This window comes from Ovis canadensis, chromosome 12 (assembly GCF_042477335.2).
Source record: "Ovis canadensis isolate MfBH-ARS-UI-01 breed Bighorn chromosome 12, ARS-UI_OviCan_v2, whole genome shotgun sequence".
In the NCBI taxonomy this organism is placed as follows: Eukaryota; Metazoa; Chordata; class Mammalia; order Artiodactyla; family Bovidae; genus Ovis; species Ovis canadensis.
Window position 1 is genome coordinate 44,114,680 of NC_091256.1, and position 13,832 is coordinate 44,128,511.

General features: G+C 33.6%; 1 protein-coding gene across 6 annotated transcripts in view; it reads left to right on the forward strand.

Moving 5' to 3' along the window:
• The window catches only part of AKT3 (AKT serine/threonine kinase 3), a 281,419-nt gene that overhangs the window by 226,108 nt on the left and 41,479 nt on the right, over positions 1-13,832 (forward strand). For all 6 annotated transcript variants that reach the window (XR_011247672.1, XR_011247671.1, XR_011247673.1 and 3 more), the window contains exons 10-11: positions 864-992; positions 11,393-11,607. Coding sequence is in view for 1 of the 6 variants with exons in the window: in XM_069545551.1 (XP_069401652.1) it covers positions 864-992; positions 11,393-11,607 (344 nt within the window). In the remaining 5 variants the exon portion in view is untranslated. The remainder of the gene's footprint in view (positions 1-863; positions 993-11,392; positions 11,608-13,832) is intronic.

Sequence of the window (13,832 nt, forward strand, 5' to 3'; positions counted from 1 at the left end):
AAGTTAATTATCATTCATCCTGCTAATATAATTTTTTCACATGTGTTTTTTTGTGAATGCATTTCTTATGTATTCCCTTAGGTATATGTACATGACTGAGCAGGGGTAGGGGCCCCATCAATATACATGACTATAAAGTGGCAATTCAGAACTCACGTGTATCTCTGTATGGTGATAATCAAGTTTAGGTTCAAATTAGAAGAATAAGATCAGTTATTGTTACTATTTTAAATTGCATTAGCTTTGCACAGCTCTTTTCCCCCTTATATTGCTTAACTTTTCACTTGAGGCTATTTGGTTATCTCTTTTAAGATTGTTGTTTTTGTATTAATGGGTTTAAAGAGGTTCCAACTTTAAAAGGGTTGGTATTTCTTTATTACAAATAACTGCAATATTGCCTTACCTTACAAAATAAGATTTAGGTTTGATTTACAGCCACCACCAAAGAAAGATTTCTGTAAATAAATATTTTATAATAGCAATAGACTCCCAAGAGAAATTGTTGAAAACCATCTGTACATATCTAGAAGAAGACACTTGTCTCTTTGAAATTGTTTAGATCAAACTTTATTTTAAAAAGGGAAAAAGAAGATTGATGTTTGCTTTTGAAAGTTAATTTAGGCTTTAGTTCTTAGCACATAGACAATAATGGTTCTTACTCCCATGGGTTTAAAAATCAGTTTATTATTGTAGTCTTTGATAAAATGTTTCTTTTTACACATGAATTAGGCAGCTATAGGGTTTGTAAGTATCAAAAGTTCTTTGACTAATTATGTCCTCTTTCCAGAATATCTTACTCAGCATTCAGTTATTTTTCAGAACAGTATTTTCCTATTTTTGAAGACTATTTTCTTATTATGCAGTTGGAGAATTTGATGCTGGATAAAGATGGCCACATAAAAATCACAGATTTTGGACTTTGCAAAGAAGGGATCACTGATGCAGCCACCATGAAGACTTTCTGTGGTACACCAGAGTATCTGGCACCAGAGGTAGGCTATGTTTCCATCTGCAGAAAAATAAAAATAACCCTGACGTTTTGCAAAGTAAACCATTTAAGCATTTAAAAAACTGCAGTGTCTACTACTCTGACCTGGATTTCAACATGAATCAAATCTATTTTACTCCCACTTGTTTACCATGGTATTCTAGGGCAAAAATATATATAAATCAGCACAAAGATACAGGTAACTACAATCAAATTAAGTCAGTTTTTACTTGTTGGCCATGTGTTTTTTTTTTTTCTTTGACTGTGCCTATTTTTATTCACTTATTAAAATTAAATATTTCAGTGACTTCAGCAAGAATGTTAACAGTTTTATAAACCATTTTGGATTTTCCTTAGAAACAAACAATAATAATTTGTATTTGTAATTTTGTGGGTTTTCATAGTTAATTATTAGAAAGGATTTCACTGGAAAACTTAATGAAATGACAGCGGCTACATTTTGGAAATCATGCTAAACCAAAACAAGCTTCAGCCAGTGCCCTCCCATGCTGAGAATTCCATAGTGATTCATTGATTTGTTTGCTCAACAAATATACATTATTCATCTTCTATATATTGGATATTTTTCTGGGTGTGTGGTTATAGAAACAAGACACAAAGGACCCTGCTCTCAGGGAACTCACTTCTGGTAGAGGGAGACAGAATAAAAATAAATATGTAGCATAAAGACATGCAATGAATATGTGTCATGAAGGGAAAGAAGCTAGATACAAGGAGGTTGTGGTGGCTGTGTTACATAGTGTCCTCATTATTATCACTGCAAAACAGACCACTGCAAAACCTAACCATTTCATGTGATCGAAGGTTCTGAGTCAGGATAGCAGGAATGACCACTCTGTGATACATGGGGCACGGCGGTGGGTGACTGTGTGGCTGGAGGCCGGAATCTGGAAACTCCCCACTTTAGGCGTCTGACAGTTGATGCTGACTGTGAACTGGTGCCTTACAGAGCTCTCAAAAGCCTCAGCTTCCCCATATGGCCTGGCTTCCTCATAACCTTGTGGCTTCAGAGTAGCCAGACTGTTTGGCTTTGGGTTCTAAAATGTCCTAGGAAACAGTTTAGAAACTGCTTCAATGTTTTTTTTTTTATGTAGCAAACCATGAAGAAATGTATTATTAATTTTTAAAAAATTTCTCTTCATAGTATATTTTTTAAACTTTATGATTATTTACCATAAAATTCAGCCTTCTCAAGTGTGTAGTAGTGGTTTGTAGTATGTTCAGAGTTGTGCAATGCAACCATCACCACTATCTAATTCCAGAATATTTTCATCACTCCAACAAAGAAATTCCATACATATTAGCTCCTGCCTAACCTCCCCTCCTGCTAGACAACTACTAATCTACTTTGTCACTATAGGTGTGTCTATCCTAAACATTTCATACAAATGGAATCATGCAATACATGGCCTCTTGTGTCTGGCCTCTTTTACTTAGTTTATTTTCAAGGTTTATCCATGCTTTAGCATGTTTTTGGTACTTCATTCCTTTTTATGGCCGAAATAATATTCTGTTGTATGAATATAATACATTTTGTCTATCCATTCAGCAGCTGATGGACATTTGGATTGCTTTCAGGTTTTGGCCAATAATGCTGCTATAAACATTTCTCTGTGAATCCCCTTTTCTGACTTTGTGTCAGGAATTGCACATCATTGCTGCATATCTGCATATCTGCATATCTGCATATGCTGATACATATCTGCATATGCTGAAACATTCCTCAGTGACATAGATCCCACCTCTCCATGGTAAAAACGTGTGACATGGGAGATACTGTTGCCGCCCTCTTTGGAAAATATAATCTTCTACAGATAGGATGTTCAGGGAAAGTGATGTTTAACCAGGGACCTGAATGCTAAGAGGCAACTATTGCAAAAATACAGGGGAGGAGTTTTCCAAACACAGGGAGCAGCTAGTATAAAACCTGTGAGGCACAAGTTCAGTTCTTCCCTCAAACTCTTAACAGGGTTAGTGTGACTAGAGCAAAGGAGGGAGGCATTTATGTTTGATGGATGATGATAACTATTTATTGAACATGTATTATGTACCGCATGCTATATATGTACATTGCAAATTTGGAATAACCTTTTGAGATAGCAAACCTGTTTATTTTTTAAAGGTAAGGGAACTGAGGATCAGAATTTTTTAATGTAATCTGTACACAGGTAGGAGGTGGTAGAGATAGAAACAGGATTCTAACAAGGTTCATCTTATAAAGACTATTTTTACTTTTTAAATCACATAACATGGTAGCCAAAAAAAGTCACTGTTTCAAGGCCACTATAGATGTAAGTAATGCCATTTTTAAAATGGATGCTTTGTAAATGCTCAACAGGAAAAGTAATCAAAAAAATTAGGAAATGGGAATATATTCAGAATGATACTAGCATTCCTTATATGTATAGTAATTAATGCCAGTTTATTACTACAATAGCTCTTTTCAATTAAAGATTAAAATTACATTTCAAGAATTTTAAGTTTTTGTAAATAAATGCTAGTAATTTGAAATATTAGCAGTATTTTTCACAGTAAATTTCCAAATATTATTTTATCAAGGTCTGCCAAAAGTAACATTTTTTTCTGTTATAAAATCTGGAGTTTAAAAATTTCCATTTTTGTAGCTGAATTTGGTAAAAGTTTAGAATAATGTTTCTTATTTATTCAAATACAAGATCACATTTTCTAGAATAGGATTATTTTTGTCAATGTCATGAAAAACAAAATCTTTGTTTCTCTGGAGTTCCAATTGCCCCTGCTATACATTTGCCATGGATGATGATATCCCATATTTAGAATAACAAAATTAGTTGTTTCACAATTAGGGGAAATTATTTCTGTAGAAGATAAATACATCTCATTTCAGAAGCAGATGATCTCCTAAGAAACAAAGATACTGTTTTTATATGCAAATGTCATCAACTGAAGAACAAAACCAGGACTTTAATCCAAGAAGAGTCCAGTTGTTTCTAAATAGAAAGTTTATAGTTCACAGGGAATTATCAATTTCTTCTTAAATACAGGTAAACCCTTTCTGTATACCTTTTAAAAAAATGTTGCAGAAGGGTTTAAAAGCAGTTTATATACCCGATGGCTGAGAGATGTCAGTTCATAATTAACATCTTGACCTTATTTTCACAGGGGAGAGTGATCATTGTGGTTACTATTTGAGGATGACAAAACTTGAAACAACTAAACTTCTCATGCAGTTTCAATTTTTATATTTTAAGCATTTGTGTCAAACTGCATTTTGTTAAATCAGGGTAACTGTTTTATATGCTTACTTTTAAAAACAGGAATTTAAGTTCTTTCTTCTGGTCTCTGGTATAGACCATTTCACTGAAGAACACTGATTCATTCATTAAAGAAATATTTGTTGAGTATTAGGTGCCATGCATTCTGTTAGGTGCTGGGAATACAAAGATCATAGAAATGTTTTTTGTCGTCCGAATCCCAGGGATGGGGGAGCCTGGTGGGCTGCCGTCTATGGGGTTGCACAGAGTCGGACACGACTGAAGCGACTTAGCAGCAGCAGCCTGCTGTATTTACTAAGGTGATAGGATGTGGAGAATAATCATTACTGTCCAAGAAAATAATTGCTTTACTAGAGTTATGTACAGTACAGTGAAAGGAAAGGTGGTGGGAGGGTCTGGTGGCAGTAAAGAGGGAGCAGACTGAGAGGAGCCTGGATGTGTAGATCAGGATCAGAATGGGAAAGAGTTTAAATTTGACCTCATGGACAAGGGAAAATCACGTGAGCTGAGAGCAGGGCAATAATATGATCCAGATATGCATGGTCAGAATTAGAGAGGGATTGGCAAGAGCTTAAACTCGCCTCTTCCCTTCACTGCAGATGGTATCTCTCACTTTCTTTGAACCTTGACATTTCTGGTACATACCATTATTGATGCCAGACTTTTTTTGGTAGTTTGTCAGTAGTAGCTGTTTATCAGACCTGGAGTATGTGCCTGAGTACTGCTTCTCTTTTGAAGGGCTGCTTGTTAGTATATTACCTTTTCCTCACATGGGAAACCTGTTTACACATTATGGAGACATCTTTCTGCAGCCTCTCATTCGTCTAGCAGTGGCCATTCTTTACCTTTTCAGCTAGTTTTGAAGGGGTTTTGTTTGCTTGTTTGTTCTGTTTTTTTGGCCATGCCACAAGAGATGTAGGATCTTGGTTCCCTGACGAGGGATTGAACTTGTGCCCCTTACAGTAGAAGCTGGGAGTCCTAATCACTGGGCCTCCAGGGAATTCTCTTAACTGTTTTAACTTGGTCAGAATGCTTTGCTACTTAAAGATGGTTGCAGGATATTTTAAAAAATACTCCAAAAATACTGTTAGAAATCAGTTCAAAACCGATGTATTAACTGTACTGTATCTCAGACTTACACCTGATTTTTAAATGAACTGAAGTTTTAAATGAACTTAGATTTCTTCTTAAAGATCACCAGGAAAAAAAAATTATAATATGAAAATGCCATTTGTTAAAAAAAGGATATTTTTTTAAGTATTTTTTCTCTTCTTTTGATGAAGAACTGTGTACCTTTTTTATTAAAGGGGGAAAAAGTATCTTTTTAAAAAGATGTTGCAGAGATACAGTCCTAATGGCCATATAAACTATATGTTTAGTGTGCTGCATCTCTAAAGCTGCATTAGTATAGATAGTTTTAAACTGGTTTTGCTCTTTCTTTTATTAGAAAGAAATAAATTTGACCTGCCATATATTATGGACTATGGTGTTTTGAGGGGATTTTGTTTTCATCATCTCTACTGTATTCTCATGCCTAGAAATATAAAGAAATTAGAAATCATATATAAAATCTTACTGTTAAATTTTATTATTTGATTTGGCTCTCATTGAATCCAAACCATCCTTTTATGCAGTGCTAATTATTTAGAGTCTCAGCTTTGCTCTTGAGTTAGCAGTACCTGATCAACTTTCCAACTGTAAAACAGTTTGAAAATCAAATGTAGCTTACATGCAAGACCCAACAAAATTAAAAGTGTTAAGTACGTTTTGGCAGTTCACTTTTATTATGCCCAGTCCTCAAATGTACCAGCAGATAATCATCTGAATGTTAGTTATTTTTCACATGCTTATGTGATCACACAAAAAGTACATGCTAAAAAGAAGCAGATGGTGACAGATGGGGAAGGTTGAATAAGGTGGTTTTGGAAACCTAGAGAAATGCACTTCTGTAATAGTGTAAAAATAAAAATTATTTGATAATCAAGTTAGAACTAACAAAACGATTGCAAAAAATGACTTGATTGTTGGAAAATACATAGTATCTAGTTGTGGTTGCTATTCAGAAAAAAAATGTGTATAATTTCGTTTCATATGTGTAAAATGCTATGTTTCTCAGTGGCTAAAGATGCATTTTTAATGTATTTCTAGTTTTTGGAAACTCATTTTTAGAAAATAGTCACTGCGTATCATTTTATTCACTTTTCTTTTGAAGCCTACTAGCTTCAATATCTTTTATAATATGTATTTTTATAGTATCTGAAATAGATGAAAATATTTTGATAACTATTTTAATACAAAGATTTGCTTAAAGTCATTGTGATTCTTTATAGATAATAGCACAAATGAAAGGCCAAAAGTATACATTAACTTCTTCAGAAGGGTGGAGAGAACCGTATTAATTAAGGGTGAAGATATTGGTAGCCTGGAGTATAGTGTACATAGGTGAAGTAGGTAGAACCAAACTTGATTTTAAGTGTACTAAGTGGAATTTTGTTTATTTTAAATACAACAAAGAATAAATAAAAAAGACATCATTTTATAGGCCTTAGCAGTATTATCTTGAGATCTTAAAAATGAATGCAATCAAAGTTGTGTGTGTGTATATATATATATATATATATATATGTATATATTTGTACATTTAATCTGTAGATAAAAATAGTAGCATACATAGTTACATTTTGCCTACCCTTGAACAAAATTCTACTAGTTCTAACAGATTATGAAACTAAATCTTAAAACTTCAAAGCTTTTGTAAAACTTAAAAGTCATTTTAGTAGCTTTTCCCAAACTGTATACATCCCTGATATTTTATTTAATTCTTAATGATGCATGTAGCACTTGTCCTCTTGAAGTACTTTTGAAAGCCTTCACTTCTTGATGGTTCTAAAACGGTCTCACCACCAATATTAAGGGGAAAATTAAGTGAATGAGCACAGTGATTAGTTCATACAGAAGTTGTCTGTTTTATTGTTAGAATTTTAATTTAAGCACGTCTGTCATGAGTTGGCTATTTATACTGTTCCTGGATAATATTAAAACCATCCCATTTTGCTGTACATCTGAAACTAACACAATATTGTAAATCAACTATAGTTCAATAAAAAACTGCTTAGTTAAAAAAATTCCCACTTGGTCCCCAAATTAGATATTGTTTAAATATAAACAAAAATGATATTTTTAGTTCAATGTTAATGTCTCTCAACATTTATAAGTAGCAGCTTTTACTTCCCTAGAGTTCTGTCAGGTTTTTTTGTAGCTATTTTTCAACTAAAGTTCTTTTGAGTGTTATATAGTCTTTTGATTTTAACAATCAGAATATTTGCATTCAGTACTTTGGAATGATTCTAATTTAAGCAGAGTTTAATTTTAAATTCTCTGAGACATAACATATACAAAACCAACCCTAACTGGGAACACTAGTGATTGCCTATAGTGTTTTATAATGGCCATTTTTACTTTGGTTACAAAGACCCAGTTTCTTAGAACCCCATAATGTCTGTTGCTTCAGGATAAAAAGGAAGTATAGGAATCTCTGGGAAGATACCTGTGAGTATGATTGAATCACCACTATTGTATCCATTTAGCTTTGCCTGTTCTAGCCAGAGAATGCTTCTGAAAGTAGGATATTAACTGCATGCAAGTACTTGTATTTGCATGCTAGGAGGTAGCTGTAAAACTTGCAGCATCTTAATTCAGAGCAAATGGCACAGTGTCAGTCTCTTTAGAATCATTAGAGCAGTTGAAAACTGGATATAAAGTATATATCTATGAAGAAAATAGTAGTAAACCATGGAATTCATTATTCTTGTGAAATGGATGTAATAGTTCTGTAGCTGCAATACATTTTAGAATCTGAATTAGAAGATTTATAGGTTATCTTTTACCAACATTTCCTTGATGTTAGGAATATTAAAGGATTTCTGTAGATTATATAACATATAACTATGTGTTTATATATAAAACACACATTATCAGTTACCTGAAATATAAGGTTACCAGAGGAAAAAAATTTTTGAATTAGCGGTAAATTGGTTCATCCAAGTTCGCAGTTTACTTTCACAACATAGGTGTGCAGACAGTTTGTTTAGATGTTTAATTTTTTCCCCCATCTGTTCTGTCAGGATTATTGATTGAGCAGTAAGCCACTCCAGGGTATACATAACCTCCTCATAGCTACTTGCCTTGAGTGCTTTGTGTGGCCTGGCAAACAAGCTGAGAAAGGTATTCCTTCAGCCTCCCAGTAAATCTTAATTGGTAAAAGAATATTGAAATGAATATGCCTTTTGAAAGTACCAAAATGAACTAAATATTTACTTTGGGAACTTTAATTGATGGTATCATTTTAAAATAGAAAATTTATTATTTAATATCATTCTTTGAAATTAGTAACCATTCAAGAGCTGTTCATAGTGACTTTTTAAAACTCAGCTGGTTTTTGATAAGTGAAAGTGTGTATATCAAATGTAACCAAATATTAATCAGGTATTACCAGATCATTTAAAAGTAATTGATAACCTGCAGTGACTTCCTTGAATCTTGGATTTTATTATATTAGAAAGTGAAGCAGTCTCTGGGTCCTAGTGGAAAAATTGAAACTACACCTTGTTTCCTAGAGCTTGGGCTCTGCTTGGGGTTTATCGATGTGACCTCTCACCATTTTTTAACATTTACATTCTTTTATGTTTCAGATCCCCACTTGTTCTTCGTCTCTGGGCATTTGTGTTAAATGTTCTCATAAAACATGAAGCTACATCTAGGTTTACAGAAGACAATAGGTGTAGAAGGAAATACCAGATATCTTCCTTCATATTTTAACTTGATTTTAGTTTAAGCATTAATGACATTGATTTCATGGAAAAAAAACACTGTCTTTAGTTTGGTTCTTCAAGATAAGTCTTTCAGTGAATTATTTCTTTAGAAGCAGATTTTGATCTGCATATATATTCAGATTATATCATAAATTGCATTGTAATGAGTTTGAAATGTATTAACATTGTTGTACCTCTACATTACCATATATGTTACTCTTTGGATCAGTCCTGGTGCTAACCATGAAGTTAATTAGCCTTTTTGCTAGGAGGGGAAAAAATCATCAGAGGTAATCAGAAGGAATTGCAACTCTCAGGCTAAAGAATGTAAATTTTATATATTATAGGCTGTGGGTGTTAATTTCAGTTAGAATTTCTACGTTATTTCAAAGTATTATATTTTGATTTAGATGTAAGGAGAAAGGATACTGTATGAACAGTGGTAATGTATTTTATAGTATATCCACATGTAGAATATTATAATCAGTTTTAGTTTTATTTTCTGTGTATTTCATCTTCCAGCTGTCTTGAGGTAGGAGTTGAACAGAAATCTTTCTTTTTAATTGATGACAAAGCCTCCCAGATAAAGAGGACTGGCTGAGTTGTTCGGATATTTTCTCCTCAACATTGCCTAAGTTTTACATGTCACTGAGATAATATGTTAGTTACATCACATTTGTTCAGTACAGAGTAATACAGCAAACAGTTCTGATTGTAGCATTATGGATGTATGTTTCAATTAAAGCTCATATGTTCAGAAGCAAAACCACTTATCTTGAGAATCAGTGTTCATTTTTACGAAGCTAAATAAAATATACTTTATCAAACAGATTTTTTTACAATACAGTTTTATTTTTCAGTTGCTTATTTCTCTTCAAAAATAAAACCTTTTTTTATGTACTCTCTTTCCCTTCTGGCTGCAAACCAGGTATTTAAACAAAAATAAAGGATTGCCAGTTTTGCCAGCTGGGGATGAGAACCCGGCTGGTGAAATGTGGGTTCAGGAGGCAGTTAATCCAGCTTTTATGCTTTTTATGGTTTTATGAAAAAAGAGGTAAAAAACCACATTTGGCTCTTTTTTGTGTGTACCACTGTTTTGTTGGTGTTGTAGGAGTGCAGTAAGAGTTTACTTAGACTTTAAAATTTTTGTTATTAGGTAAAATCCAGCATCTATTAGATAAAGGCCTACAGACAGCACATTCTGCTAATTGGCCATGGGATAGATTAAAAAGTCACTGGTGTTTAAAAATTACACTGCTATACAAATACAGTATCTTGAAATAAAATACTGAAAGATTCAAATGATTAATTTCCACTGATTGAAGAACATACCTTGTGGAAAGGTAATCATATTTTTCCTGGTACAAACGGCAAGTGATGTTTCAGTTTGAACAGGTTGCTCTAGCACAGCAAAACTGATACTTGCATATTGTTTCTTACTAAATATATTTTGCATGTAATGTGTTTCCAGAAATAAATCTAAGGGCATATACCAGACAGATATTGAGTCCATGATTTTTATTGTTTGTGTTTAATAGAAATTGTTGTGAGGTTCTAAAACTTTGGATACTAAAGTTTATTACAACTCAGTCAATCAATCTTTATATTCACTCTGTTGCCTAAATATTTCCTGCAAGAGTTTCAATGTGTAGGGTCCTCCAAAAGGTTTCATATATATTTTCATGATTGTCATGCCCTGGATGCTTCTTTAATACAATGCATCTGTTTATTCCTATCTGTCACTGATTTGTATTAGTTAGTTCTTCTCAGTGCAAGAAGGTATTAGACACATTATGTTCTCTATAATCAACACAGTTTAGCTCTTAGTTGTTACTTACTGACCACCTTAGTGGGGCCAAAATGAAAAATTAAGTAGGCCTAAATGAAAATGTGTAAGTATCCTTAGGGCACTCATGTATTCCTTTACTTTGCTTTGCTGTTCAGTGGCTACGTTATGTCCGACACTTTGCGACCTGACCTTGTGGACTGCAGCATGCATGCTAGGCTCCTCTGTTCTCCACTTAATTCATTTACTTAGAATCTTGCAGTAGGCTGCAAAAAAGGTTGCAATACCTCTTTTTTTTTCACCCCTTATATCTGGCTATATATTGAACATTTCACATATTTGATGTGATTTATATCTTTTGTAAGATTTATATCTTTTGTAAGATTCTTCATAGTTTAAATGTCAAGATCTCAGAATCACCTACTTAGGTTTTGAAAGTTATGATTCACTTTTGTGTAAAAATCTTATGTTTTATAAATAATGCTTTAAAGGTTAACATGTAAAAATTAATCTTTACTGGTTTCACTTTTAGGTGTTAGAAGATAATGACTATGGCCGAGCTGTGGATTGGTGGGGCCTTGGGGTTGTCATGTATGAAATGATGTGTGGGAGATTACCTTTCTATAACCAGGATCATGAGAAACTTTTTGAACTAATTCTAATGGAAGATATTAAATTTCCTCGAACACTCTCTTCAGATGCAAAATCATTGCTTTCAGGGCTCTTGATAAAGGATCCAAATAAACGGTAAGCCACAAATAACACGCAGTGAGTTACTGATGAATGTGGTTAGAAATTGTGATATGGAAATTAATTCACGTATAACTAACTCCAAGAAGCAATGTATTTGATGCAGACATCTTCCCACTGAGACACTGACTTATTTTTAACTGCATAATATAGAACATTTAAAATTTTTTCTCAACTCTTCCCTAACTTGGAAATTTTATACAGATTTTACCAAATAAGGATTTTGAGAGTGTTACGAGCAAACAATTTCCTAATTTGCATGGTGCTTGCTATTGTGGGGATAGGAGGATCCCTTTTTTTCCCTTTCAATCTCTGGGCTTTATATTTCTGCTGATTTACATTGTAAAACGGATAGAACTGTCTCTATACTCTGCTCCCACACTAACCTATGTTAACATATCCAGCTACTTTTTTTGTTTGTCGTTTGAAGCTAATTCTTTTTCATGCATGGCTGAAAGGACTAGTGGGAAAAATGTCTTTATACACTTTGTATTTCTATTTTTATAGCTACAGCTATGACCTGAAAAATCCTATAGTTCTTTGCTTAATGAGCTATAGTATTCTTTGTTCATGCTTATATATTTATTTATACATACATTTTATAAGTCACACATGAAATGACTACTAATTATAAAATGTCTCTGAATCTATGTGTTTGTGTATACATGTAAATTCATTGTTCCATTAGATATATACACACACACACACACACACACACACACACTCTTTGAAAATCTCTCAGGCCTCAAGTGTCTTAAGGGTAGACCATTTCATATATTTAATTTTCTATAACACCTCACATAATTTTCAAAATGTTATGTTAGTGGTTGATGCTCAGTGTGTATTTGTGACAGACTGAATTAATGAGTGAAGGAATAAGTGAGTTCTAAAATGTGGGCTTTGTTTACCTTGGAGAAGGTTTCCATCACACACTTACAGCTTTTAAATTTGTGAGGAACATGATTTTCCCTTCGGCAGAAATAAGCAAACATGATAAAAGAGGTACCATCTTTTTGCTTAGTGAAGAACCATTCAAAAATGTTTCTGAATCCTGTAACTGAGACTTTACCTTGTATTTATAAAGTAATTTTGTGTTCTTTGCTGGGACATTCACACATCTCTTATTTCCTTTGCTTTTTAGTAGCCTGTGGAATAGAAAGGATAGATATAATTCTCATTTCCATTTGACTGGGAGAAAATGAGGCCCAGGGAGGTTTAAGTGATTTATCCTAGTTCTCACAGAAAATTCATGTAGAACAAGAATAGAGATCAAGTTTTTATGTACCTATTTGATATTTATCTTGTATCTTCTTTACAGTGCACCATGTTCTTGGTTTAGGTTTTAAAATGTATTCCATTTGATGTGATTGTTTCACAGCTGTTGTAACAAAGAGGTACTTGGCTATAGGTAATCTTATAAACGGAGCTAGGATTTCTATTTTATCTACTTGAGTTTTGGGTCTAATATTTGCCTTAGGGCAGTGAATTTTTAACCCATCTTTTTTGACTTCTCCTTCTGGTTTTCATGTCTCCTTTATTTTTTTATTGTCATTTCCCTACCATCCACCCTCACCCCACCCTCTGAGAACAGCCCTTGGTAATTGTTGAATACATGTGAGGGGAATTTCTAGAATGTTAGTGGCCTGGTATGTAGGACAGCTCTTAAAGTTTTGTCTACCCAGAGGTTGACACTGTCTAAAGAGAAGATGTGCTATTTTAAACTATCTGTTTTTTCCTTTTTAAGGTACATAAGTCAAGCCCCTCCCCTGCTACGTTAAAACATTAGGAATGCAAGGATGAATAAGATGGATAATCTCTGCTCTAGGGATTCATAGAATAACGTGGGGTACAAAACATATTCACAGATGCTCAGGCTAAACTACAGACAAATGCTATTGAAATTATTAGCTATCTAGGGGATTGGAAAACTTGAGCTGGCTTATGAAGGGGTTGGAATTTGCAGTGATTTTCATGCAGAGAATTTTACATGTAAAGAACAGCTCGAATTACAGGTGAACATAGCATTTGAGAAGTTCCATCAGCTGGAGCGTAGAGTATGAGTTGGGTGACATTGGGAGATGCTCATGTGTTAGATTCTAAGGACGTTATGCTTCTTAGAAAATATTTAATCTTCATTCAGAAGGAGATGAGAAGCCACTGAATTATTAATAGTAAGGGATGGTGTAATCAGATTTGTGTTATGAAAAGATAACTCAGGCAGC